This window comes from Paramisgurnus dabryanus, chromosome 2 (genome assembly GCF_030506205.2).
Source record: "Paramisgurnus dabryanus chromosome 2, PD_genome_1.1, whole genome shotgun sequence".
Classification (NCBI taxonomy): Eukaryota; Metazoa; Chordata; class Actinopteri; order Cypriniformes; family Cobitidae; genus Paramisgurnus; species Paramisgurnus dabryanus.
The window spans coordinates 8,393,457-8,419,062 of NC_133338.1; the positions used below are offsets into that span (position 1 = coordinate 8,393,457).

At 35.2% G+C, this 25,606-nt stretch overlaps 1 protein-coding gene across 1 annotated transcript; it reads right to left on the minus strand.

The window, feature by feature from the left end:
* Window positions 1–814: 814 nt before the first annotated feature.
* On the minus strand, window positions 815–24,162 carry cers3a (ceramide synthase 3a). The gene is made up of 11 exons (XM_065294292.1): window positions 24,004–24,162; window positions 19,728–19,911; window positions 19,099–19,216; window positions 15,530–15,648; window positions 13,869–13,926; window positions 12,975–13,025; window positions 12,524–12,616; window positions 11,023–11,151; window positions 10,792–10,898; window positions 10,530–10,683; window positions 815–2,920 (listed from the first exon to the last, which is right to left on the minus strand). The coding sequence occupies exons 2-11, from the start codon at window positions 19,898–19,900 to the stop codon at window positions 2,783–2,785; spliced, it is 1,140 nt and encodes a 379-aa protein (XP_065150364.1). The 5' UTR covers window positions 19,901–19,911; window positions 24,004–24,162; the 3' UTR covers window positions 815–2,782.
* Between the last annotated feature and the right edge of the window lie 1,444 nt (window positions 24,163–25,606).

The window sequence follows — 25,606 nt, forward strand, 5'->3', positions numbered from 1 at the left end:
TGGAATGCCTTTAAATAGATGAAGACGGCGTGTAAGAACATTAAACTTCCTTAAAACAGTGTCCTGTAGATTTGTAAATTCCACCTCGACCTCTAATCTCTGAGTTTGAGCCATGTCTGTGTTTGCATGAAGATGAAGCAGGCAGTGCTGGTTTGTTCTAAATGTTCTAATATCCATATTTTACACGATCCATAAAATGCCGCGAAACAACACGTTGCTAGTATCAAGTCACAAATATACTTAAGACGGGTGAGACCCGGCAATACAACCAATCAGAGAAACTGGTCTATTTTAATTAAAGAAAACATATATCAACTATATTTTCCTCATTTGATTATATTATAAGTCATGAAACATTCAATGTTTAATTTATTTTAATTATTCTTGATATATATTAAAGTAATAAAAAACTTTGTAGGGGGGCACAACAACCTGTTCGGGGGGGGGCACTGCCCGCGAATGCCCCCCCTTGACGCCGGCCCTGGTTGCATATGTGTGGGACGGGTCTAAGATTCTATTGGGGTAGGGGCATGTTTGTTTAGGTGATTTCAAATGTCAACACTGGCTTTCAAAGATCATGCACCCCACCTTTAATGCTACTTTTATGATGATTTTCTGTCATTTGTATAGCTATCGTCTTTCAGCTCATCAACAAAACAGCCTTAAAAACGTTATTTGAAAAATATTATGTTGAGTAAATTATAATTTTGCTACTAGTATTCGGATTAACTGAAAAGCAAATAGCAAATAAACTTGGATGTTGTACTTAACTACCTAAAACTACTAACTGAAAAAAAGACTGGCTACAACAGAATATTGAACAAAGTTTTTTATTACAACAAAAATTAAACATTTAAAAATATAAAACACATCCTTCACATTTTCATTGCATAATTTATATAATGCACTACATGAATTCTCCAAATTTTTGCTGATTTGCGAGTCTTTTCATTACACAAAAAAACTGTGTTCAATGTTTTTGCGAAGGTTCGACCAATTTTATTTACGCAAACGTATGTGTGTCTTAAATTACATAGGCTACTTCTCTCACCAATTTGGTTGCACACGAATATAAAAATTAAAGCAGTGATTAAACCTGCTTTAAAAAAAAATAAGTTCATTCATAAATTGTTAAGACATTCAATATTCTTCACATATAGTGGTTTGTTTTAAGTCATATATATACACAGTAGCCTAAAAACACCATGTCTGTATCAGACACATCACATCTAAAATGTTCCCATTAAAATCAGTAAAGCTGTCAACACTAGAAGCATCTATTGCGGTGCATCATGTCACTTTTTAAAACTTCGGATCCCCTTTATCTATTTCTGATGCACAGAACCTCGTCTCTGGGCTTCTTATTAGGGGACATGCACCAAAGGTGAATAGGCAGCTATTGTATCTATTAGTTGCTACTTTCTCTGTTTGGGACCGTCTAAAGGAGTTTGAAGGTTTGGCATGCTCATAAGAAACAAACTGAGCTACTATCTACTATTTAAAATTTGGTTTATCTTAAATTTCTTATGATTTCGCTGGTAATTTTGAACCGTGTGATCTACACTCTTTAAAATGAAAGGTGCAACACAATTTTTGGCTTGATCCATAAAGATCCTTTAACATCTGAAAACCTTTTCTGTTTCCCACTGTAAAAAGTAAAAAGTTGGATCAACTTATTTAAAGTTTTTTCAACTTAATTTTTTACTTGTTTCACTTTAGGTGAAATGTGATTGTTTTTTTTTTTTTTAAAGTGTTTCCAATTGAAGTAATGTTTTAAGTTAATCCAAACTTTCACTTTTTACAGTGCAGAAAGGTTATAGAAAATTTGTAGCACCTTAATTTTTAAGAGGATTACTGCCACAAAACTTTATACATGGCATTTAAATAAAACATTAAATCTCACATTAATTTGGTATCATCTAGTAATTATGTTTTTAATCTGTTATCACACTTTTGGCTTTTTAAGTACTTTATATAATATCACCACTGGAGGTGCTATAACCAAACAAATCTACTTGTGGTTTGCCATGGCTCTATAATTGTTGCTTGCACAATACTCTTAACATTATAAATTCAAAATTCCAATGTATTTATGCAAAAAAATCAAGGTTTTTCACCACGGCTAAATTGTTCGTAGTTATTTAACATTATTAGGTGACATGAAGCTTCGACACTTCCAGTGTAGACAACTTTAATCTGTAGCAGCCTGACGCCAAAAAAAAAGAGTGTAAAAAAGAGAGCGGTTATAAATGTTCTTTCTCTAAATCACCGACAAAAAACAGAGACTTGACATTTCATGTCATTAGATCTTCACAGACACTCGTCTTGATGTAATGCGGCAGTATGGCAAATGGCGCGTGAAAGACGAGACCTTGATGACAAATGCAAACGGCGAAGGCAGTCAGTGTGACGTAAACTCTGAGCTTCAACGGCGTGAGTGGTACAAGGCTATTTTTATACCGTTGGTGCATTTACTGTGATTACCAATGTAATCCTGTGCCATAACAAACACTGTTTTTATTTATAAAAGGAAAAAGGTTTGGCTTTGGAAAAGTGGCCATAACACACAAAGCCTTGTCTCCAAAGAAGTGGAAAAAAGCTTTTTTTAAAGGGTTTAACATAATATTTTCTGCATGGCAATAAATTAAAAATATGTTTTACTGTCAGCGAGGGTTAATGTCTGTTTTTGAACACTCCAGCGTGGGAGACGAGCTCCTTGCATTTCCTGAGTGCACTTCAAGGTCCTCCACAGTTACGTCATGGAGACCCCAGAAAAGAGGCGTCAGTGATGATTAGCTCCCCCTCCATTCCCACAGCCATTGGTGACTTTTACATGTCCGTCATTGTCTTCCATCCTACTTGTTTCTCCGTCTTCTTCCTCGTCTTCTTCATTATCGCTTCTCTCGTCTTTGGTCAACAACTGTGGTTGTCAGGTGCATTGTGGGAAACAAATAAAGTAGACATATGGAAATACAAATGATTAATATGCAAATACAAATGTTAAAATGCAAATTTAAAAAGTCTTGTATTACAGCTAAAACTAACTTGTGCATTATATGCCACCTCAATGTTACAGCATTGTGGGTAGATGTCAAGGATGTCAAGTATTGAAATAAGATTGCTATTTGGTAACTAAGGTGTTTTGAAAGGTTTTTAGGAGAGCTGTCAAAATATTAATCGCATACAAAATAAAAGTTTGTGTTTGCATAATATATTTGTGTGTGCAATGCAAAGAATGTCTTTCTAAGTATTTTTGTCTTGTTTTCAGTAGAAATATCTCAAAATTCTTAAATTAAGATACTTTTTCTTGATGAGCAAAACGACCCAAGAAAATAAGTCTAGTTTTTAGACCAAAAATATCAAATTTCAGTGATTTTGTGCATAAAACAAGCAAAAAATCTGCCAATGGGGTAAGCAAAAAAATATTGACATTTTTCTAAAACATTAAATTCAAGAAATTTGCTTACCCCATTTTTTTTCCAGTGCACTGCAACAAATTATTTTTCAAGAAAATATTTTTTTAGTATTTTTGTCTTGATTTCAGTAAAAATATCTAAAAATTCTTAAATTAAGATGCTTTTTCTTGATGAGCAAAACGACCCAAGAAAATAAGTCTAGTTTATAGACCAAAAATATCACATTTCAGTGATTTTGTGCATAAAACAAGCAAAAAATCTGCCAATGGGGTAAGCAAAAAAATCTTAAACATTTTTCTTAAACACTAAATTCAAGAAAATTCAAGAAATTAGCTTACCCCATTTTTTTGCAGTGCACTGCCAAAAACGATTTTCAAGAAAATATTTTCTTAGTATTTTTGTATTGTTTTCAGTAAAAATATCTAAAAATTCTTAAATTAAGATGCTTAATCTTTTGACAGCCCTAGTTTTTAGCATCTTGATTGCTAGAAGTTTGGGTTGCTTACTAAAAGTATTTTTCTCTTGTTTTCAGTAGAAATATCTCAATTCTTTTTGCTTTTTCTTGATGAGCAAAACGACCCCCAAAAAAGTCTAGTTTTTAGACCAAAAATATCAAATTTCAGTGATTTTGTGCATAAAACAAGCAAAAAAAATCTGCCAATGGGTTAAGCAAAAAAATCTTGAACATTTTTCTTAAACACTAAATTCAAGAAAATTCAAGAAATTAGCTTACCCCAATTTTTTGCAGTGCACTGCCAAAAACGATTTTCAAGAAAATATTTTCTTAGTATTTTTGTCTTGTTTTCAGTAAAAATATCTAAAAATTCTTAAATTAAGATGCTTAATCTTTTGACAGCCCTAGTTTTTAGCATCTTGATTGCTAGAAGTTCGGGTTGCTTACTAAAAGTATTTTTCTCTTGTTTTCAGTAGAAATATCTCAATTCTTTTTGCTTTTTCTTGATAAGCAAAACGACCCCCAAAAAAGTCTAGTTTTTAGACCAAAAATATCAAATATCAGTGATTTTGTGCATAAAACAAGCAAAAAAATCTGCCAATGGGGTAAGCAAAAAAATCTTGAACATTTTTCTTAAACACTAAATTCAAGAAATTTCCTTACCCCATTTTTTTGCAGTGCACTGCAAAAAATGATTTTTCAAGGAATTTGTAGTATTTTTGTCTTGTTTTCAGTAAAAATATCTAAAAAAATTTAAATTAAGATGCTTTTTCTTGATGAGCAAAACGACCCAAGATAATAAGTCTAGTTTTTAGACCAAAAATATCAAATTTCAGTGATTTTGTGCATAAAACAAGCAAAAAAATCTGCCAATGGGGTAAGCAAAAAAATCCTGAACATTTTTCTTAAACACTAAATTCAAGAAAATTCAAGAAATTAGTTTCCCCCATTTTTTTTTTGCAGTGCCAAAAACGATTTTCAAGAAAATATTTTCTTAGTATTTTTGTCTTGTTTTCAGTAAAAATATCTAAAAATTCTTAAATTAAGATGCTTTTTCTTGATGAGCAAAACGATCCAAGAAAATAAGTCTAGTTTTTAGACCAAAAATATCACATTTCAGTGATTTTGTGCATAAAACAAGAAAAAAATCTGCCAATGGGGTAGGCAAAAAATACACTAAATTTTCTTGAATTTTTCTTGAATTTAGTGTTAAAGAAAGATTTTTTGCTGTGCTGCTTGCTTTATGCACAAAATCACTTAAATTTGATATTTTTGGTCTAAAACCTAGACTTATTTTCTTAGGTAATTTTGCTCATCAAGAAAATACATCTTGATTTAAAAACAAAAATACTAAGTAAGAAAGTATTTTGTAGTGTGTATTGTGTGTAAATGTTTCTTAAATACATGCATGTGTGTGCATTTATATATACAAAATAATTACACACATTGGACACATACATTATGCAAAATAAACTTTTACTTTGTATGCGATTTATCACTATTAATCTTTTGACAGCCCTAGTAGTTCGGGTTGCTTACTAATACTGGCCTCTGTCGATGTCAAGGTAGACCGCTTAGATGAACTATAGTACATACCTAAACAATCGTGTGAAATGTTGACACAGTATAATTAATGTCCACAGCACAAGGGGGCTAAGGGGCTGGTTAAAATCTTAATCCTTAATCTTAATTACGAGAAAGCAAAATAGTGATGATTCACAGAGATTTGAAAATGTAAACAAAGCACTTTAAACCTGCCTGTCAAGAAATAGTAAAATCGTAAATGTGAAAATATTGCCTTCTTGAAACATGAGCCTACAGTAACAAGGCCTGTAGGATCCAGGCACACACAATCAATCATCCGCAGCAAAACCATTTGAAATAGTCTGATGTTCAGTACATCAAGAATAATTAGATCCTTTTGAGCAATAGGCTCTGGGTACCTGGCAACCCTCATTCTTTATAGAAAGATTTACATTGCCAATCCATCCAGTTTGATACATTTTTCAAGAAACTAGGATGGAGTGAAAACAATGGAGCTGTTATCTCAACCCAGTATCCTTCAACCCATATAACAGTATAGGTCGTTCATCAATTCCCCTAATACCACCCACAGAAGCATTGAATAAAATGAATGGCTCTATTGGCAGAAGTGTATAAAAGCATCTTTCAAATGCATATATGTAAATTATGCAAATGAGATGGTGAGAGAGCATTTAAACAGATAGCAACGATCATTTCATGACAATACATGCAACACTGTCATTTTTTCACACAAGCTAGAGGGCGCATATATTATGTGAGGGCACATATAATGCTAAATCCACTTTTACAAGTTGTTTGGACCATACTTATCAACCTTTCCGTTTTTCCTGGGATTTTCCGTATTTTACCATTCTATCCCGCTATCATCCCATTTAAATATTTTAACATATTTCTCCCATATTTTCTATCTTTCTATAAACAAATCCCACTGGGTGTATTTGATAAGTTTGCTTCGTTCGTCACCGGGAACAAAAACAACAACATCCAGAGGAAGGAGGATGACGAGCCACGTGCAAAGTTCCACAAAATGCAATGCCCACCGACACGCGCACTAAGCGAACACACCTGCCCACTCTTTCCGTAGGCTACACAAACTCTCAAATTCGGCCATGTTTTTTATATTTTATATAAAAATATTTTGGTTGGTCATGAGATAGATTATAATTGTTTAAGTGGGCCACGGAATAAAAGGGGGGTATGTTGGGGTTGGGAAAATTTCCTTATTTTCACATCCCAATGTTGACAGGTACACTGCAAAAAAATATTTTCAAGAAAAAAAATTCGTAGTATTTTTGTCTTGTTTTCTGTAAAAATATCATTTTTTTTTTATTATGATGCTTTTTCTTGATGAGCAAAACAACCTTAGAAAATAAGTCTAGTTTTTGGACCAAAAATATCAATTTAAGTGATTTTTGTTCATTAAACAATAAAAAAATCTGCCAATGGGGTAAGCAAATTTTTATTACATTTTTCTTGAATTTAGTGTTTAAGAAAAAAATTTCAAGATTTTTTTGCTTACCCCATTGGCAGATTTTTTTTCTGTTTTTACGTCACTTGAATTTGATATTTTTTGGGTCGTTTTGCTCATCGAGAAAAAGCATCTTAATTTAAGAATTGTTTGATATTTTTACTGAAAACAAGACCAAAATACAACCATTTTCTTTATTTTTTAAAGTTATGTTTTTGGGCCTTTTTGGCCTTTATTTAGACAGTATAGTGGAGCGTAGACAGGAAAGTGTTGGGTGGAGATATGGGAACGGGATCGGCAAAGGATCTCAGAGAAGGAAATCGAACTTGGGACGTCGTGAGCACACTGGTGCTATATGTCGGCGCGCTAACCAAAACTATCAGTGCCACAGCCTCTCCTTCTTTTATAATCCCCAATTAACCAAACCAGTCTCATTTTGTTAATGTGATGTCACACTGATAAAGCCCCACCCACAGCCACTGACTGACTGGTTCATTGTACCCAAAAGCTTTTATAAATGTGTTTGTTAGCATGGGAATCAGATTTATTTTAACCAAAAGCACTCACTGACTGTTGGTAAGGGAGTGAGGAGCTCATTTGCATTTAAAGGTACAGACTTGTGGTTCAGCGAGCGTGCAAATGATTCAGTTGTCTGACTGATTTAAAATTATGGTTCGCCAAACGGTTGAACAGGTTTTAAAAAAAGAATCACACCTTTAAAATGATATGCACGTGCTGCTGATTCAGCTGCAATTAAGAAAATACTTTGTTCAGTTCACATGCCTGAAGCAAAAAAGTTGTGAGACCGACACGCACAAATGTCTTTTTCTTGAGAACAAAATGTGACACTCATGTGAGTTTTGGAGTTTAACCGCATAATCAACCACATAATCAACAAAATTAATTTTGATTGGGCATGGAAGATCAAATCAACCAGATTAGTTTTCACATAGAGGACATTCAGACCTACCCACTACCAAAACTCCTCTCTAGATTCTCTAATCACTGTTTTAACGAATAAACTTTGGTGTCTGTTACCACCCAGCACTTAAACACAGGTGGAGTGCAGACAAACACGTTCATGGGGGCGTATCGTCTCCACACTGGTATAACCAGCATTAGTAGATCAACTAGACCGGAAAAGCCAGAGATGATGCAATAATAATCATAATAGACCTGTCATTCATGTAAGTCAGTAAAACAGATGCCAACTGAAACTCCAACCAAATCACTGTTTGCCAAACACAACACTTCAATGTTCAGTTTCCTGATTACTCAATCTGGGGAACTCATGACAAAATAGCTTAAAATACCGGTTTTTCCACATATATAGCTCTCAGATATGTTTACTGCTTGTGAAAAGACTTCCCATGTCAGTTGAGAAGACTGATAGTTAGGCAGAGGGCGGTAAGGTAAGAGTAGTAACGTAATTTTACCCTTATTTCTGAATGCTAATGATAAGGTTTAGAGCTTTGGCGCTCGGAAAACTATTCACACAGGTTGTAGAATGCAGTCAGTTTATACATTATGTTTAACCCTGGATAAACATAATTTTTAACGGCAACATTAAATGCATTGTATATTTAAGGGCACAATATGTAATTTTTACAGCTAGAGGTCGCTAAACAATAACAATGGCCACAACAGAGCAATGTGCACTAGACGATACTACTTACGCATGCAAACCACTACAACTGCGCAGACCGAACAGCCTATGACATCATATGCGCAACATGAAGTCAAACACACTTATGGCTCTATGCCAGCAATAGCAAAAACTAAGGGTAACCTGGACATGACAGCATTGCTAAGCCACCCTATGAACAACGTTTTTTTAAACTGCAAATTCTCTTGGTTCAAACATTTGGGATAACGCAAGTACACTTTGGAAAAATACAACATTGTGGCTGTGTCTCAGTCCGCTCCCTAGCTCCTAAGGTCGTAAATCAGTTTTACTCGCTTCACATTGGGACACTGTTCACTTATTTTCCTGTGACATGGCTGCTTAAGCGCTGTATTCATCAACAACCAGCAAAACCAACATCTCTCTGATTTAATTTTAAAACACGTGTTAGGGATTGTTTAGGTCGGCGCAAATGACGTGGCGGTCGAGTACGGTTCGTTTGGGTCAGTGTGAACACAACAGTCGCACTCTGGTGCGCACTAAACGGCCGCTCTAAACAGGTGGTATCGGAGCGGCTCCTGCCGAACTCTGGTGCGAACCATCTGTGGTGAGCCGAGCCAAATACAGGAAGTTCTCAACATGTTCGATCCACTGGGCTTCTGTATTGACGTTAGCCGGGTGTTTTATTGTGGGTTAACAACAAACAAGGCAATCTTGGTCCGTTGCAGAGATTTACTGTCTCCTGGACGTTTGAGCTGATGATTTTATAAATGCATAGCTGTCCTCCACACACAAAAATAGTGATGCTCCGTGAGAAGGGCTTTTAATAGAACAGTTGCGCAATTTCGCGTTAAAGCAAAGAAACTTCGCAAAGACGTGCATCGTTTATCTCCATATCTTGCTAGCGTCGCTCTTCCTGTCAGGCTGGTTGTCGTGGAAACATGGGGGGTGGTCATCAGACGGTAAGAGCTGTCAGAGACCAATGACAGTGCTGACCGTTGTCACATGGTGTACAGTGCGGTGTTTCGAGTACGGTAAAAACAACATATGTGAACACGGACCGCACTTACTGAAAAATGATACAATGTATTTTAGTGCGGTCCGAGGGCCCCGCAACACGGTTCGCACTAACATATGTGAAAACACCCTTAAAGTATATTGTTAAATATGCTTTCATCACATACCCGTACATACATTTCAAGGAATATTATATTTAAATTTAAGTAGATTGTGGTCTCTTCATACTAAAACTAAAACTAATGTTTGTCTTGATAAAAGTTTTGTTGCATTTCATGAAGTTTATTGAGTTGGCTCGCACAATTTTTGGTTGGACAGCTTCAGAAAAGGTCATGTGAATTCCGGTAAGGGAACATAGGGACCATCGATGCTCACTGGTTTTTCCGTTGAATTGTGAGAATTTTTAGGGAATTAATGTTTCAGTGCACTGGAAGGACTTTGCGATTGAGACAGATCTTAAAATGGCCGACTCCCCGATCAGTGCCCTGCTTACTGAACATGGGAGCTGATTGAGACACAGCCTATGCCTTTAAAGTATCACTTTGTTAGCTTAGCAACATGCTAATGTATGATTCTATCAAAATAAAGCCACTCCATTTGCTATATGTTTTATGCATGGAGTTACAGCCTACCACAGGGGGCAAAAGTGGGAATGGGTCAACACCAAAATTGTAGGTGGGGGCTACGATCAAAGGGAAATAAAATCAATGGCTGCGTCCAAAACCTCCAGTGTCTGAAGCACAAATTTAGTGTAAATAAACGTTTATTTTTTAGTTTTTCAGACATGAGATTTGTTATCAGAATTTCATTACGCTGCCAATGAAGGCTGTCCGAATGCGTTTCCCAGAGCTGCTTTCATGCCCTGAAGTAAATGCCTCATGAGGAAGTGAGGCAACAAGCTAAGCTTTCAGACGCAGCCTATGTTTGGTTTTTCAAAACCACAGACATCGATATTTGCACAAGAAGTCTACTGTAATCAATGATATGCACAAAAGAAAAACTTACGCTTCCAAAGAGGAACATCTTCACCATGCGGAGAATCAGACACCACCAGAATATGTGCAGCATCAACAGGATGACGAGCATGACGTTAAAAAAGTAATATCCAATAAATGGAGGGTAAAGGTCAGGTGGATAGACCCACGTGCAGTGAATGATCCTGGAAAATATGCATAACATAATATCTCATTAAGTGTAAATTAATAAAGCTCATTATTTCAAAGGTTGCATAGTACAGTTACATAATAGATGATTCTGAATATCTCACCAAAATGGAAAGATTATGATCCGTGTCACCATGAAAACAAAAGCAAATACGACAAAGATGCCATTGCACGTTCTTTCCCACTTGGCGTAGTTCAAAATCTTTGCAGACTGCAAAAAAAAAAAAAAAAAAACATAAATTGTTTATGTCCCTGAGTGGTTCATTAAATCATTAACATTTGTGGTGTGTTTATATATATATATGTCCTGTCGCCCAAAATATGTAACTATCTACCTCCAAAAGAATGTCAGAGGCGTCATGAACAAGCAGGATGAGTGTCCCAACTCTGATGTAATTCGCACCCCAGGAGAAAAATAGAAGGGTCAGCGTGGCCCAGTGGTGGATGATCTGCTCTCTGAAATCCTAATATAAAAAAAGTTTTAAGATACTTTTTATTCAGAATTGAAGGATTTTCCACCTATTGCCTTATTTTTCTTTACTATTTAGGTAAATCATTTTTATTGCTACAAATCTAAGTTTAAGCATTCGCTTTCACTCTAAAAAGGCTGGGTTATTTTTAAAATTATAACCCATGGTTGCATAACAACTCAACATTGTGTAATTTTAAAAGGAATATTCCATTTTCTTAAAAGAAAAATCCAGATAATTTACTCACCACCATGTCATCCAAAATGTTGATGTCTTTCTTTGTTCAGTCGAGAAGAAATTATGGTTTTTGAGGAAAACATTGCAGGATTTTTCTCATTTTAATGGACTTTAATAGACACCAACAATTAACACTTAAATCAACACGTAACAGTTTTTTTCAACGGAGTTTCAAAGGACTATAAACGATCCTAAACGAGGCATAAGGGTCTTATCTAGCAAAACGATTGTCATTTTTGACAATAAAAATAACAAATATACACTTTTAAAGCACAACTTCTCGTTTAAATCCGGTCGTGATGCGCCAACGTGACCCCACGCAATACGTCATGACGTCAAGAGGTCACAGAGGACGAACACGAAACTCCGCCCCAGTGTTTACAAGTGTTGAGAAAGAGGACCGCTCCTACGTTGTTGTATGTCAACTGATACTAATTAATGTCTTTGTGTCAGTTTATTGTTTACAATGGTCCGCAAATGTGCGTTTTATATATGTAACACGTGACCCCCCTACGTCACTACGCATTTACGTTAGGTCGCGCTAGACCGGATTTAGACGAGAAGTTGTGCTTTAAAGTGTATATTTGTTATTTTTATTGTCAAAAATGACAATCGTATTGCTAGATAAGACCCTTATGCTTCGTTTGGGATCGTTTATAGTCTTTTGAAACTCCATTGAAAAAAACTGTTACGTGTTGAGTTAAGTATTAAATGTTGGGCTCTATTAAAGTCCATTAAAATGAGAAAAATCCTGCAATGTTTTCCTCAAAAAACATAATTTCTTCTTGACTCAACAAAGAAAGACATCAACATTTTGGATGACATGGTGGTGAGTAAATTATCTGGATTTTTCTTTTAAGTAAATGGGATATTCCTTTAACTCAGCATGTTCAATATTTACCCGTTATGGGTTAATAATAACCTCAACATTTTAATAGTGTTCAAATCAAAAAGTTTGTAAGGTCAAGTGAATTATTTCAAATTTTTATTTAAACTTTGGAACTGTAGTATATGTAAATAAAGAAGCTATTGTAATAAATTCAAAGAGTGCTGTTCATGTATTTATTGGTTTTACTGCCACATTATAAGTTTGACATTACAATGCAAATTGAGATCACGTGATACTGACCTTTCGCTTGACATCAAAGGTAATGCTGAGCACTAGCGACAAATAGAAGCTCATCTCCAAAATATAATACCAGTACTGAGAGTCCAGCATGGACTGCAGAAACATGTGCAAAAAAAGGGATTAGCACCATCAAACTTTTATACATTTTATAACAGAAAAAAGCTTTAACTGATATAGATTAGCTCAATATGAATTTGATTTAATTTACTAGGCTTTGGCGCAGCTGGAGTATAAAGAGTATACTTTGTTAAAGTGACTATTATAGGAAATTCAATTCAATGTAAATGACATCATTTTTCTTGGTATACAACTCAGCTTACAAGCATAAAACCATCCAAGTCACAGCTGTGACTAGTGTGAGCCTTATCATCAGCATTATTTATAAGCTGTGTTGTAAATTTGCACATTGAGTAAAACTTTTACAAAGGTAATAAAAAGTTTTGAGACACACCTGTTTGGGATAGCCTTTCCATACTTCTCTCAAATTATAAAACCAGGGTTTCTGTGAAAGATTTCGAAGAAGATTAATAAGGTGAGGTGCACATCAACTTGTTCAGCTTCATTTTTTCTTAGAGAAAGATGTGTGCGCAGACACGTATCAACAGTCAAGGTTATTGTCTGACTTGTTTTTGCAAATGAAATTTTAGACAGAACATGCTGGCTTTGTTCCAAAATGTAAAGGATTACTCTGATAATTTACTTAATTTCTTCTCGACTAAACAAAGAAAGACATAAACATCTTGGATGGCATGGGGTGAGGAAATGATCAGGATTTTTTTAGTGGAGTAATCCTTTATGGTAGACAGCATTGTGACACAAAAGCCATCCTGGAAACTATATGCAGTTTTTAAAGAATATCTTCTTTGGCCAAATTCTAAGGCAACATTAAATCTGTCCTTGGCAATCCTATAATGCACTAAGGTTTTACAAAACATAATGTCTTTCTCAAGGTGCTCAACTCATACATAGGGTTTATAACATCCCAGCAAGCAAAAACCAAGACGTTGAAATGACGGCTAACTATAGACCCAATATAGCCCGGCTATGAGTAACCCACTTCTACCCTAAATAGCCTTGAATTTGGTTACATGCCATTTTTGCCAAAATAACTTGAAGATGTATGATATTCCAACATGTAGGCAAAGTCAACAGGTGTTCAAGGTGTTTGCTTTCATTTGTTTTAAACTTCTACGTATCGTCTATTCTTGGGCTATGGTAGACGTCTATTAGATTTTCACTGACAGCCCAAATTTAGCCTGGTTTTAGCCCAAATTGCTTGCTGGGATATTAGTTCATCACAGGTCTGTTTCAATGACCGTAGTTGAGGACAAGAGAATATACTCACATCATACAGGGCTATAATGCCACCAATAAACGACGCCAGGTAAAACACCATTCGCCAACTAGAGACAATCAAACCGAGAAAAAAGTTCATGTGATTAGCAATCAAAACAAGACAACTGTGGACATATAAGGGCAAATTAACCACTTTTACAACCAGCAACCAGTGATATTAAAGATTTAAAGAAGATACCGATAGGTACCCAGTTGACGATACCCATTGACCCAAAACAAATACTTTGGAAGTCAGTGAGTACCGTGAACTGTGTCCTTACCATTATTTATTAAAATATCTTCTTTTGTTTGTTCATCAGAATAAAGAAATTTATACAGGTTTAGAACAACTTAAAGATGAGAAAATGAAGACAGAATGTTACTTTTGGTTGATCTGTCTTTAATCTTGTACGGACATTTTCCTACTACCCGATAATCACTACACTCACTGGTTTGTAATGGAACAAAGTATTGTACTTCCTGTTAGTACATTATGATATTTGATATTCTGTAATCTTTGGCACAATGCCATGACATTTGATCTACTTTTTATATAAAACCGGTTCTAAATATTTTCCAGCTCTAATATGTAAACATTTCAAGACAAACCACCTTTAACCTCTAACTGTGAGATGGTAAATGCTTCTGTACACGTCTCAGGTCCTTTTTTTTAAATAATTAAATAAAGCGTTTAATAGTCAGATTCTCAAATACCCATAAATACGAAGCAGGGTCCATCAATCAGAGAAGTCGCTGTTATTATAAAGTTGCAAAAAAAAAAAATTGTCGAATGCACAGCCTTGCAAAATATGATTTATTTAACAACGTGACACAGACGTTTGACGTGTGCGCATTACGACAAAAAATGCAATGCATCTCCTCGGTTATGCATGACCTACATGTACAATGTATGCAGGGTTTCACAATATGACGTCGCGCGTACAGAACACGCACTCCTCTAGTGACAAAAATTGCGTCATGCACATTATACACGAACACCCGAGTACACGTTAAAAAAGCACTATACCTCAGCCTTAACATGGTTGGTGAAATATTTTACATTTTTAAATAACTTAATATTTTTCTTATATGATTATGTCATACTCTTCATGCGATGAATAGTTAATTGTTTCATTAATGACTTAATGTAGTGATTCATCTCAAAAGAGGTTGTTCACAGCTTGGAACTGAGAATTGTTTTTACATCAATTCTCAAGTCACCGTTGTGTTCTGTTCAGGGTTCCCACACCTTTGTTAACTTCAAATTCAAAAACTTTCCAGGTCCAATACCCTCAATTTCAAAGACTAAATGTAGGAACACATCAAGTGGGAGCAAGGTTACATCGTGTTACGTTTTAAGATACATTGTTACAGTTCCCTTTTGAGGGAACTCGCGCTGCGTCACTTCTGTAAAACTTTGGGGACGCCTCCAGGGGTAAGTGCGTCTGAATGTGTACATCAAATTCAACCAATGGTGAGGCTTAACGACAGAGACAGGGTGACGCCGGAGCCAGGAAGTATATCACTATCTGAAATATTGCCAAAGGCTTTACAGGGACACAGGAAGTAAAGCAAGGAGACGCGGCGTCTCGTTCCCTTCTCAGGGAACAACAGTTATATATGTAGCCCTAGACATTTTCATGTGTATTTTAGTTTGTTTGTGACTTGTACCTGGCCTCTCTGAATTTTTTCAGAACACTAGGTCGGTCCTGGTTCCGTCTCCTCCTGAACCATCGCTCCACCTGCCTGCTGGACCAGCTGCATTTTTTAGACAGGCCGGTTATGTCCGCCTAACAGGAACAGAAAGTTCAGTGAGCCATGCCCTGTATCAAATACCCACATTCAGTAAAATGCAAACCATCTCCTATCTAAATGAGAAATGGAATTTCAACCGTTTAAAGCTTCAGAATTATGCTTTGCCATAGGAAATCTAAATGTATAAAGTAGGCTTAATGTCTTCAGCAAATATTTTTAATAACGTAAATAAATTTTAAAAATATATCGTTTCACACTGTATTCGTTTGGTGCCACAATGCATGGTTAACTCCACAAAAGTGGTGCTAGCTTTTCCTCAGAGGTTTTCATAACCCCAGGTAAAATGTGGTGATGACCTCACTTTAAAGGTGGTGTGTGTAAATGTTAGCGGCATCTAGTGGTGAGATTGAAAATTGCAACCAACAGCTCACCCCTCAGTTTTAAAACGCATATGGTAGCCGCCACAGGACAAATATGTCGTCATCTGAGACAACAAAGTGACAAAACGCGCTCTGTAGAACAGTTTGTCCGTTAAGGGCTACTGTAGAAACATGACGGCAACTTCAATGTAAGGGGACCTGTGGTGTATGTAGATAAAAACGATACAGTTCATTATAGACGGTTTCATCGGACGCACGTGATACACGTCTGGATCCGAATCTTACTTCCGGTTTCGTTTTTTAATGGTCTGACTATTTGCTAAACTGATCTCTTGTACAAATGCCTCGTCGAAAATAACAAATGTTTTGGTTTCCTAGGTAATCTATGTGTTGTTTTTTTGCTTGTTATATAAATAAACTACGTTTAAAGAACTTTGTTGTTATTTATTCTTAGCGGAGTTAACCGGAAATTACGTGCGGACCGCGGCAGCCGCTTGTTTATGTTGTTACTGCTGAAACGGTCTATAACTTTAAAATTACAAGTGTGAAACGCACCTTTACCCGGGGTTAAAAACAGGATTTAGATTGAAGATAACCGCACTGTGAAAAGTCCTCATGAGTAACGAATAATATAGGACAATACAACCCATCCAATAATAATCCTAATACTACTAGTCATCATGGATGCACCGATACAAAAGTTCTGTGCTGATACGATATTTGATTACTTAGAATGACATCAATACCGATACTTTTGTTTTCCCTCATTTTTTAAATTATTATGACATGAAATCCTAGAAGCGCAGAGCGTACAAACTGCAATTCTGTTGTCATTGTCACCGAATTCAAAATAATCCCGAAGCATGAGTTTTGATGCCTTTTTCCACCATTTTTGATTGCCATACAATAATTCCCATATTAAAGCCACAATATGTAAGATTTTTGTCATAGAAAAAATACAAGAACGATTTGCACAGTGTAATATTTTTCATGCAGTTGTGTATTTACATTATCCCAAAAGTTCGCAAAGATTTCTAAATCCAAAGAAATTCTTATTTTAAATATTGACTCATCTCTTGTCATTGTTGCCTATCAATGAAGTAATATCTGCGCTATACTCGGTTTCCGCTTTTAGAAACTATGAACACGTGTGGACACATGCGGAAGTGGTAGTTATACAGCATCTAGCCGGCAGCTGTTATGCCTTGCAGCTAATTCATTACAATGGCATAAAACAATGTGATTAAACGTACAGGTAATACAAAATTATTCATTACATCATATGTTAACTTGATTAGCAAATTCCATTCATCTCTGGATGGTAACAAACAATCTCCCATCATTCCACACTCCTTCATAACGTTTTGCCTTTTTGTTGTTGTTCTGAAAATGCAACCTATAGTGGTGCAGCCTTACATATTTTGCCTTTAATAATTAAATTTTGCCCGATTATTGGCTGCTTTTAAATAGGGCTGCATAACAATTAATCGTGATTAATCGTTTGCAGAATAAAAGTTTTTGTTTACATCATATATGTGTGTGTACTGTGTATAATAATTATGTATAAATAAATATACACACATGCATGTATAATTTTAAGAAAAAAATATTATAGATTAAATATTTATATATAATATAAATTATTTATAAATATAAACATTTATATACACATGTAAATACGCCTTAAATATCTACATGTATGTGTATTTATTTATGCATAATTATTATACACAGTACACACACATATATGATGTAAACAAAAACTTTTATTCTGCAAGCGATTAATCGCGATTAATCGTTATGCAGCCCTACTTTTAAACAGTCGCCCAATGTCTAAAAGTGGGAAAAGCTGCTTTTTTTCTGCCGATACAGGCTATAGGCGGATATATTGGTGCATCCCTACTAGTATGATATACAGTACTACTGGCTACTATTACCACCATTGTTAATGTTACTATTATCATTACTACTAAAATACTATGCTTCTCATTCTACAACTACTATGGTTACTGCCACAATACTAAGACTTTAAAGGAAAACACCACAGTTTTTCAATATTTTACTATGTTTTTACCTTAACTTAATACATACTTATCTTTTTTCAATGCATGCACTTAATCTTTGTACAGCGTGTTGTGAATGTGTTAGCATTAGCCTAGCCCTATTCATTCCTTAGGATCCAAACAGGGATGAATTTAAAAGCCACCAAACACTTCCATGTTTTCCCTATTTAAAGACTGTTACATGAGTAGTTACACGAGTACAAGTATGGTGGCACAAAATAAAACGCGGTGATTTTTTTAAGCGGATATGAGAACTATATTGTATGGCGGAAAAGCACTTCGACCTTAATCACTCGGGACCTTTCTTTCGCCATACAATATAGTTCTCATTTGTTATCTGCTTAAAACAATATTTTGTCCACTATACTTACTTGTCTTTAAATAGCGAAAACATGTTTGGTGGCTTCTAAATTCATCCCTGCATGGATCCTGAGGAATGAATGGGGCTAGGCTAAATGCTAACACGTTCAAGACGCGCTGTACAAAGATTAAGTGCACACACTGAATAAAGATAGGTATGTCTTAATTCGTCTAAGTTGAGGTAAGAACATAGTGAAATATTGAAAAACTGTGGTGTTTTTCTTTAATGGCTACTAATGCTCCATTGTTACTACCAACTACCACTGCTACTAGCACGACTAATACTGTTGCTACCAATAAATTACAAATTCAGCACACCAGACAGACTCTCACATAAAGTGTAATGTCAGTTTGAGAAAGATTCAAAAGCACTTCATTATCTCATGTACCTCGAACACTTAATCTGATCTCTGGCCGGTTGCATAAACTGTTTAGACTAGTTTTACAAGTTAGTCATCAATTTTTTAATTCAAATTTAATCATAAATGTTTTGAGTCAGTTACATAAAAATGGAGGCTGATCTCATTTTAATCTGAAAAGTAATTATCCCTAACTAATTGCTAGTTGGTCAGACTAGTTCTTAAGACACAGTCTTAACTATATGTTTATGCAACCGATCACTGGTCTGATCTGTTTACCCTCATGGTAAGTATATTTTATATAAAAGAAGTTAATACATTACCTGTCCTGGGTTTTTTGACTTTGTGGTGAAGTAATGTTCTAGAATAGCATTATGCTCCACCTTGTGTCTCGTCTTCTCTGTAACCCCAAGATAAGCTGCAGCCGGTGTAGCTATTAACCTAAACAGTCAGACATTTCTACAGTTAGACAGCTGACTTTTCTGGTTCTACCTGGTCAATGGGTTCATGGTTTAAAGGGCTAGTTCACCCAAACATGAACATTTTGTCATAATTTACTCACCCCAAAGTTCTTCCAAACCTGTAATAAAAGAATGTTTGTAACCAAACAGATCAGGGACACCTTTCACTTCCATAGTATTAGTTTTCCTACTATGAAAGTCAATGGTGCCATTGATTTGTTTGGTTATAAACATTCTTTAAAATATCTTTGTGTTCATTAGAACAATTTTTTTCAGGTTTGGAAGAACTTGAGGGTGAGTAAATGACAAAAATTCATTTTTCGGTGAACTATCCCTTTAATTCAGCACATTAATCAATACAATATGAATCAGTGAAGACCTGATTTAAAAACAAGCATTTTTTTCACACTGGGACTTGAAATCGACCCTTGTGTGATTCATTTAATTTCTACTTTCTTGCAATGTAATCACGGAAACTTCTGTGAACTCACCTTTCAAACAGGTATCTGACTACAAGGAAGATTAAAGCATAAGGTACAGTGACATAAAGGTGAGATGCTTTAGCAAAGACAAGCCCATCCTTGTCTTCGAGAGCCTCCCATGTGAGGTTGCCTGGCAGCCAGAAGCGGTCCCACCAAAACCACTCAGTGATTGTCCCAATCATCACACTGATCTCTGTTGAGTGAAGACAAGAAGTCATGTGCCGTGCATTATTCAGATAAGCATTTCATGTAAAAAAAAACTAGACCAGAGCTGAGATAAGCATTTCTGACTATGCTATAGAATCCATTGAAAACACAATACCTGGTGAAAGTGAACATTTCTCTTTTGTGCATTTCAGCTATTTAGGATTGAAAAAATGTACCCTGTTTACTTAAGTAATCCAGACATCTGGTTTTTGCTTAGTTCATTGCTGTACGTTATTTAAAGGGGAAAAAGTAACTTTTATCAAAATTTAATAACTTTCTTTCTCCCTTTATAAATTAAAAACCTCATACTACACATACTAGTGTACATTTGTACATATTATTGAAGTTATTTATAAAATAAGTGACAAGTTTAGAGTACTCAAAACTTTTGTTGAAACCAATTACCTAAAAAGTTAAGTAAACAACTCAAAATATTAAAGTGAAAATATTTATAAATTAAAATTAATGCAAACCTTAAAGTTTATATTCATTGTATGTAATATTTAAGTACACTATACTGTAAAAAATATAAATAAAACTACTGTTTTACTTTAAGTAGTGTTTACCATTTATTTTTGTTTACAAGTCACAGAAACAGTGTTTCTCATGTGTATGTAAGTGTGAAGAAACTAAGCTGAAAAACGTTAAACAAAACAGAAATAACTATTTCTTAGCTTAACTGGCAGATTAAATGGCATAAACCTCATCACAACCACCAAAGTTTGTTATTATTTGCAGTGTTTCTTAAAATGAGGCTGTTGTATTGAAATTACTCAATTTGGAAGTTATAAATAAATTAATAAATAAGTTTATTTTTTATCGTTTTATTTGCGTTTGCTGAACTCAAAGCGGTGAAATTGAACACATAAATCTTTTAAGTTGATTAAACTTTTTTCATTGGTACATTTCCCCCATTTTAAAATTAGTAAATTGTACTGTTTGGGATTACAGTGTTCCTTTTACAGGAAAAATTAGGTTAACTATTATAATAATAATCAACAACATTGTAATCATTATTTCAAAACCCATTCTTCTTTACATAAAATGTATTTCTGGGTCACTTCTTGCATAATTTGCAGGTTCTCCGTAAACATCTCCTTAAATGACTTAAATGTCTTTATAATTACAGTACAAAATGTCAACTTAAGCAACCAAAAGCACTTCCATGAGGACCTCCATGACCTATACACATACCTGATGATCTGGGAATACAAGTAGGGTTGGTGTGAATTCTGTATGTGGTCTCATTTGAAGTTTAAATTCATTTAGCGAGTTGACATAGCATATAAATTCCTAAAGCAGACCTCATTTTACTCTACCTTATTTAATTCAGTATTTACCAACCAAGAAACCTTGCACTTGAATGAACAAATGCTTTTCGGTTTTAAAACAGTCCTAATTTAAAACAATCATTGTTGTGCGGTTTGGGCCCAATATTTAATAGATTTTATATAGTTTTACATTTTATAATTAATATTTTACAGGGCTCTTCTGCATCAATTTACATCTTAACTAGGAATGCACCAATACAAAATTTCTATGACAATACTGTTTTAATGACTTAAAATAACATCTACAGAAACACCATCTATTCAAAAACTTTGTTACCTTATCTCAAATTATGTCATGAGATCCTAGAAGTCCAGACAAACTGCAATTCTGTTCAAATAAAGTAGTAGTAAAAGCTTTTTTTCTGCCGATACTGATCATATGCTGATATACCGGTGCATTGTCTAAACCAAAAGTGCCAAGAATTAACTGAAACAAAATCTGGAACAACATAAAGCAAGGAGCGTAGTATTCCTATCAATGTTAGCATGGTTGAGATTGATTGCTCGTTGTATTTATGACTGTTGTTTTTCCGCCTAAACAAATAGCTCTTCAAACTTGTTGCTGTAAAAACAACTTTGCTTCTACCTCAAACAATGATAAATAGGGGCGATGCTGACCCGAGGCAAAATTACAAGTCTATGTGCGAGTACACCCGTGGGGTGGGAAATACAAGTAAAACAGGTGTAAGACTACATCTCATTGTTTAATAATGAATTCAAATAAATTCAGTGATTTAACCCATGATCAACATAGCCTCAATTGTAAGTTAAACACCTTTAAATATATACCAAAGAAAAGTCTTCAATGTTGGCTAGTGAAAATGTAAATTGGACACGCAGGTGAAAAAGTAGTACACTATTATAATGTACCTAAAGTGCTCTATTTTCACACGCTAATTTTGTACTTAATTTATTAAAATTTCTTCTTTAAGATGATCTCAAGAACATCTTAGTGTAGCCTACCTATCTGTGCTATTATGAGAAAAATGATGGTGATGGTCTAGTGTGACCTGATATCCAGGTTCAGTTTATCTCAGGTCAGTAATCAATCCTGGGTAGGGTGTTGAAATTTTACACGGTACACTTGAAAGGCTATCTATGAGGTTAATAACAACCATAACTCACTAATTGGGCAAATATGTTGAAATGTGACTCACTTACATAACTGCTTGTGATGCAGGCCTACGTGTCATCTTAAGTCTTGTCAATCAATTTGTCTTTTGTTAACAAAAACTGTAAAAATATATTGCCTCTATCACCTTACGTAACATGTTTTGCGTCACTGCTTTTCTCTCAGAGACTGAAACAAAACGCAGTGGGTAAAAGCACATGGTTAAACGCAGTGTGTAAAAGCACATAGTTATTTTATGAGGTAAGCGTCATGTAGTTTTTGATTGGTCAACCGCGCTGTTTGTTTCACACCGCTATGCAGGTTTTACTGAATCAGAGCTTTATCCTGGTGTTAACACGTGGTATTGGTTTGTTGAGCATTGGCACATATTTGACCTTATTAATAGTAGTTTAAATCTTATTTAGAATAATAAAATTACATCCATTTTGATTTTTAAATAAGTTAAGGGATTTCATTAGCTTTAAACTCCATAATCTACAAAATAATAATTTGTGACTACCTGTAAAGTCGTTTTATTTTTGGTGTTTTACTGTTTTCGAAATGCATTTATTCTACATAATGTAAAAAACATTGAGTAAAAATATAACCTTAATATTTTTAATATTAAGTAAGGTCCTTGAAAGATTAAAATATATTTTTGGTGCTCCCAATCTCTTTATTAGATTATGAGACTTTAGCCTGAATTTCACAGACAGGGTTGTGCTTAAACTAGAAACTATTCACTACAATCTTTCTCAATGACTATATCACGAACAATACTATAACGTTGAAGTGTAACAAAGAGCTCCAAGTATGTTTAAACAATACACTGAGTAAACACAGCAGGCTCCACGTGTACAAGTCACATGGAACCTTATTATCTCCCGTTCCTTCAATCTTATTACCTTGACAGCGAACTTAAGAGATCCTCGTAGCTATCACAAACCCACTATCTCCTCTGTTAACCATTTCTGATAACAAAAAACAGGCTAGTCAAGGGGAATAGTTCGAATTCAAGAACTTATTTGCTTTAAGCGCATACATTTTAGCATTACAGGTATACGTTTTGGTTAAACGCTGCAATTGAGTTATTTGCGAAATTTATTTTAACCAATAAAATGGCTAGTTTTAAAGCTTGTAACATTTAAAGTAATGCTAATGGCATTTTGCTACAAGTTAAAGGTTTACATCCTCTACTTTGACCTACCATCAGAGATCTACGTCATCTTTTAGACCACCTCCTTTCACGAGGGCGTCTTTTCACGCACACGTTCAGCCACCAATACATCTTAAATACAAATTTGAATATTTTGGGGGGAATTTTTTACATTTTTTAAAGAACATGACAGAAGACTTTTGGAACCACCAAGCCAAAAAAAGTAACACCAATAAACCGAATCAAAAAAACAATTTACCCATCCTAGCAAAAGGTACATTAAAATACTGTAAAAATATACAAATGTAAAAACAAATGTCTGTTTTCCACATTCAATTCAATTTTCTAAAGATGACAAAAACTTTCTTGTGTTTCCCTGTTTAAATCTCAAAGTAATTCAAGGAGTTTAATAAAAGCTAAATCTAGTAACCATCCCTGAACTCAAGTTTACAAGAATAGATCCCAGTAAAGCACACTTACCTGGGCTTCCTTTCACTGGTTCAGCACAGGTCCAGGTAAATCTCTCCACGTTATGCTGCTGACAGTGAGAAAGTGCGCTACATGACAGCAGCACCGTGACTCTGGGCACGCAGGAACGTTCTTTGTTTGAAATACTTTTCGGTCACACCCAGCTTAGTAGAAATTCACTGGCTGTCTCCTCCCTTCCTACCACCCTCCTTACCTTTAGAAGATGAACAGACATTTACCGGGAAAGCCTGTTAACTCACCTCATTACCTAGCGCACAAAAAACTGCTCCCTAAGGACTTACCTCATTTGCACTGTACAACTGATAGAGATAGATGTGAGATGAGGGTGAGATAAGTCTCAACACAATAGGGCCATCATAAAAAACCCTGACATGTAAAGACAAAAGACACACGCGGCGCAGGGAGTGTCAGGGCAGAATGCACCTGTTCCTACCTGGTATTTAGGAGACATCTTTCAACTATCTACAGCAGTGATTTTGAACTGGTTTTACTTTTAGGCTCAGATTTTATATTGGACAAGCAAAGAACCGACACGATTTGAAATCGATCATGTTTAATCGCACAGGCTCGTTGACATGTGAAACGTTTCACAGGACAGAAGCCGAACAAGAAAACTGACACATTTGAATAGACTGCCCTTGACTTGTTAATAATTCACAGCGCAAAACACATTAATGGTCGGCACAAATCATCTTTATCCTTCATTCAAACTCATATTTAATCTTGTCTGGACTGATGTAGGTTGAGGGCGTGTTGAACAACCTGCCATGTTGGCTTGAAACCTTAACATGAATTTTGGAAAAAATCTGATTGGACACATGGGGTTTAACATCAACAACAAAATATGGGAATTTTATTATTTACATTTAACTTGTGACCATTTTTTGGGACCATATAAGCTTGGCTTTAATGCATCAATTAAGGCAATGTTTCACAATTGTAATTAAAAAAAAGTGTCAGCGCAGCTTTTTAAACCATGCTTTAGAGATAACCCTGAATTACAGAGCTTCAGGTATACAGTATTATACAAAAAGTGGTGCTTGCGTGTACAAACATTGTCTGCACAATGCCAGGGTGATACTAAGTGGATTCTTATTGCCCAAAATCAAAAGAGCCCATCCCGAGTCTCTTTGACATTATGAGCCTCAAATATGTCTCCGGTCCCTCCTTCAACGTTATTTCTGTTACCTATTTTTCATCAAGTAAAGATCAGAGCATACAAAAGGTAAATGGGGCGGTTTCCTGGACAGGGTTTAAAATAATCCAGGACTAGGCTTTAGTTATATTAGAAAAATTGAGTAGTTTTTGCATCTGTGATGTACATCTAGAGACAAAACAATGGTACTGATACATGTTTTTTAAATTAAGACAGCTCAAACATTTATGGGACTAGGATAAGCCCTGTCTGGGAAACCGCCCCAATTAAGAATAAAGGTGCTCAAAAGGTTCTTGACAGCAATGCCATTTCTGGTTCCTCAAAGAACCATTCAGTCGAAGGTTCTTAGAAGAACCATTTCTTTTTATAATCTTTTCACTAAAAAGAACATTTTGTGAAACAGAAGATTCTTCAAAGGTTCTTTGTTAAGCAAATAAT

What these genes read in the sequence shown, in the direction of transcription:
- cers3a (XM_065294292.1), bottom strand. Translation starts at nt 19,900, where the DNA reads ATGATTGGGACAATCACTGAGTGGTTTTGGTGGGACCGCTTCTGGCTG. An exon ending in GTCAGATACCTGTTTGAAAG is followed by an intron (nt 19,217 to 19,727) that starts GTGAGTTCACAG and finishes CTGACTGTTTAG; the next exon opens with GTTAATAGCTACACCGGCTG. An exon ending in GCATTATAGCCCTGTATGAT is followed by an intron (nt 13,026 to 13,868) that starts GTGAGTATATTC and finishes AATCTTTCACAG; the next exon opens with AAACCCTGGTTTTATAATTT.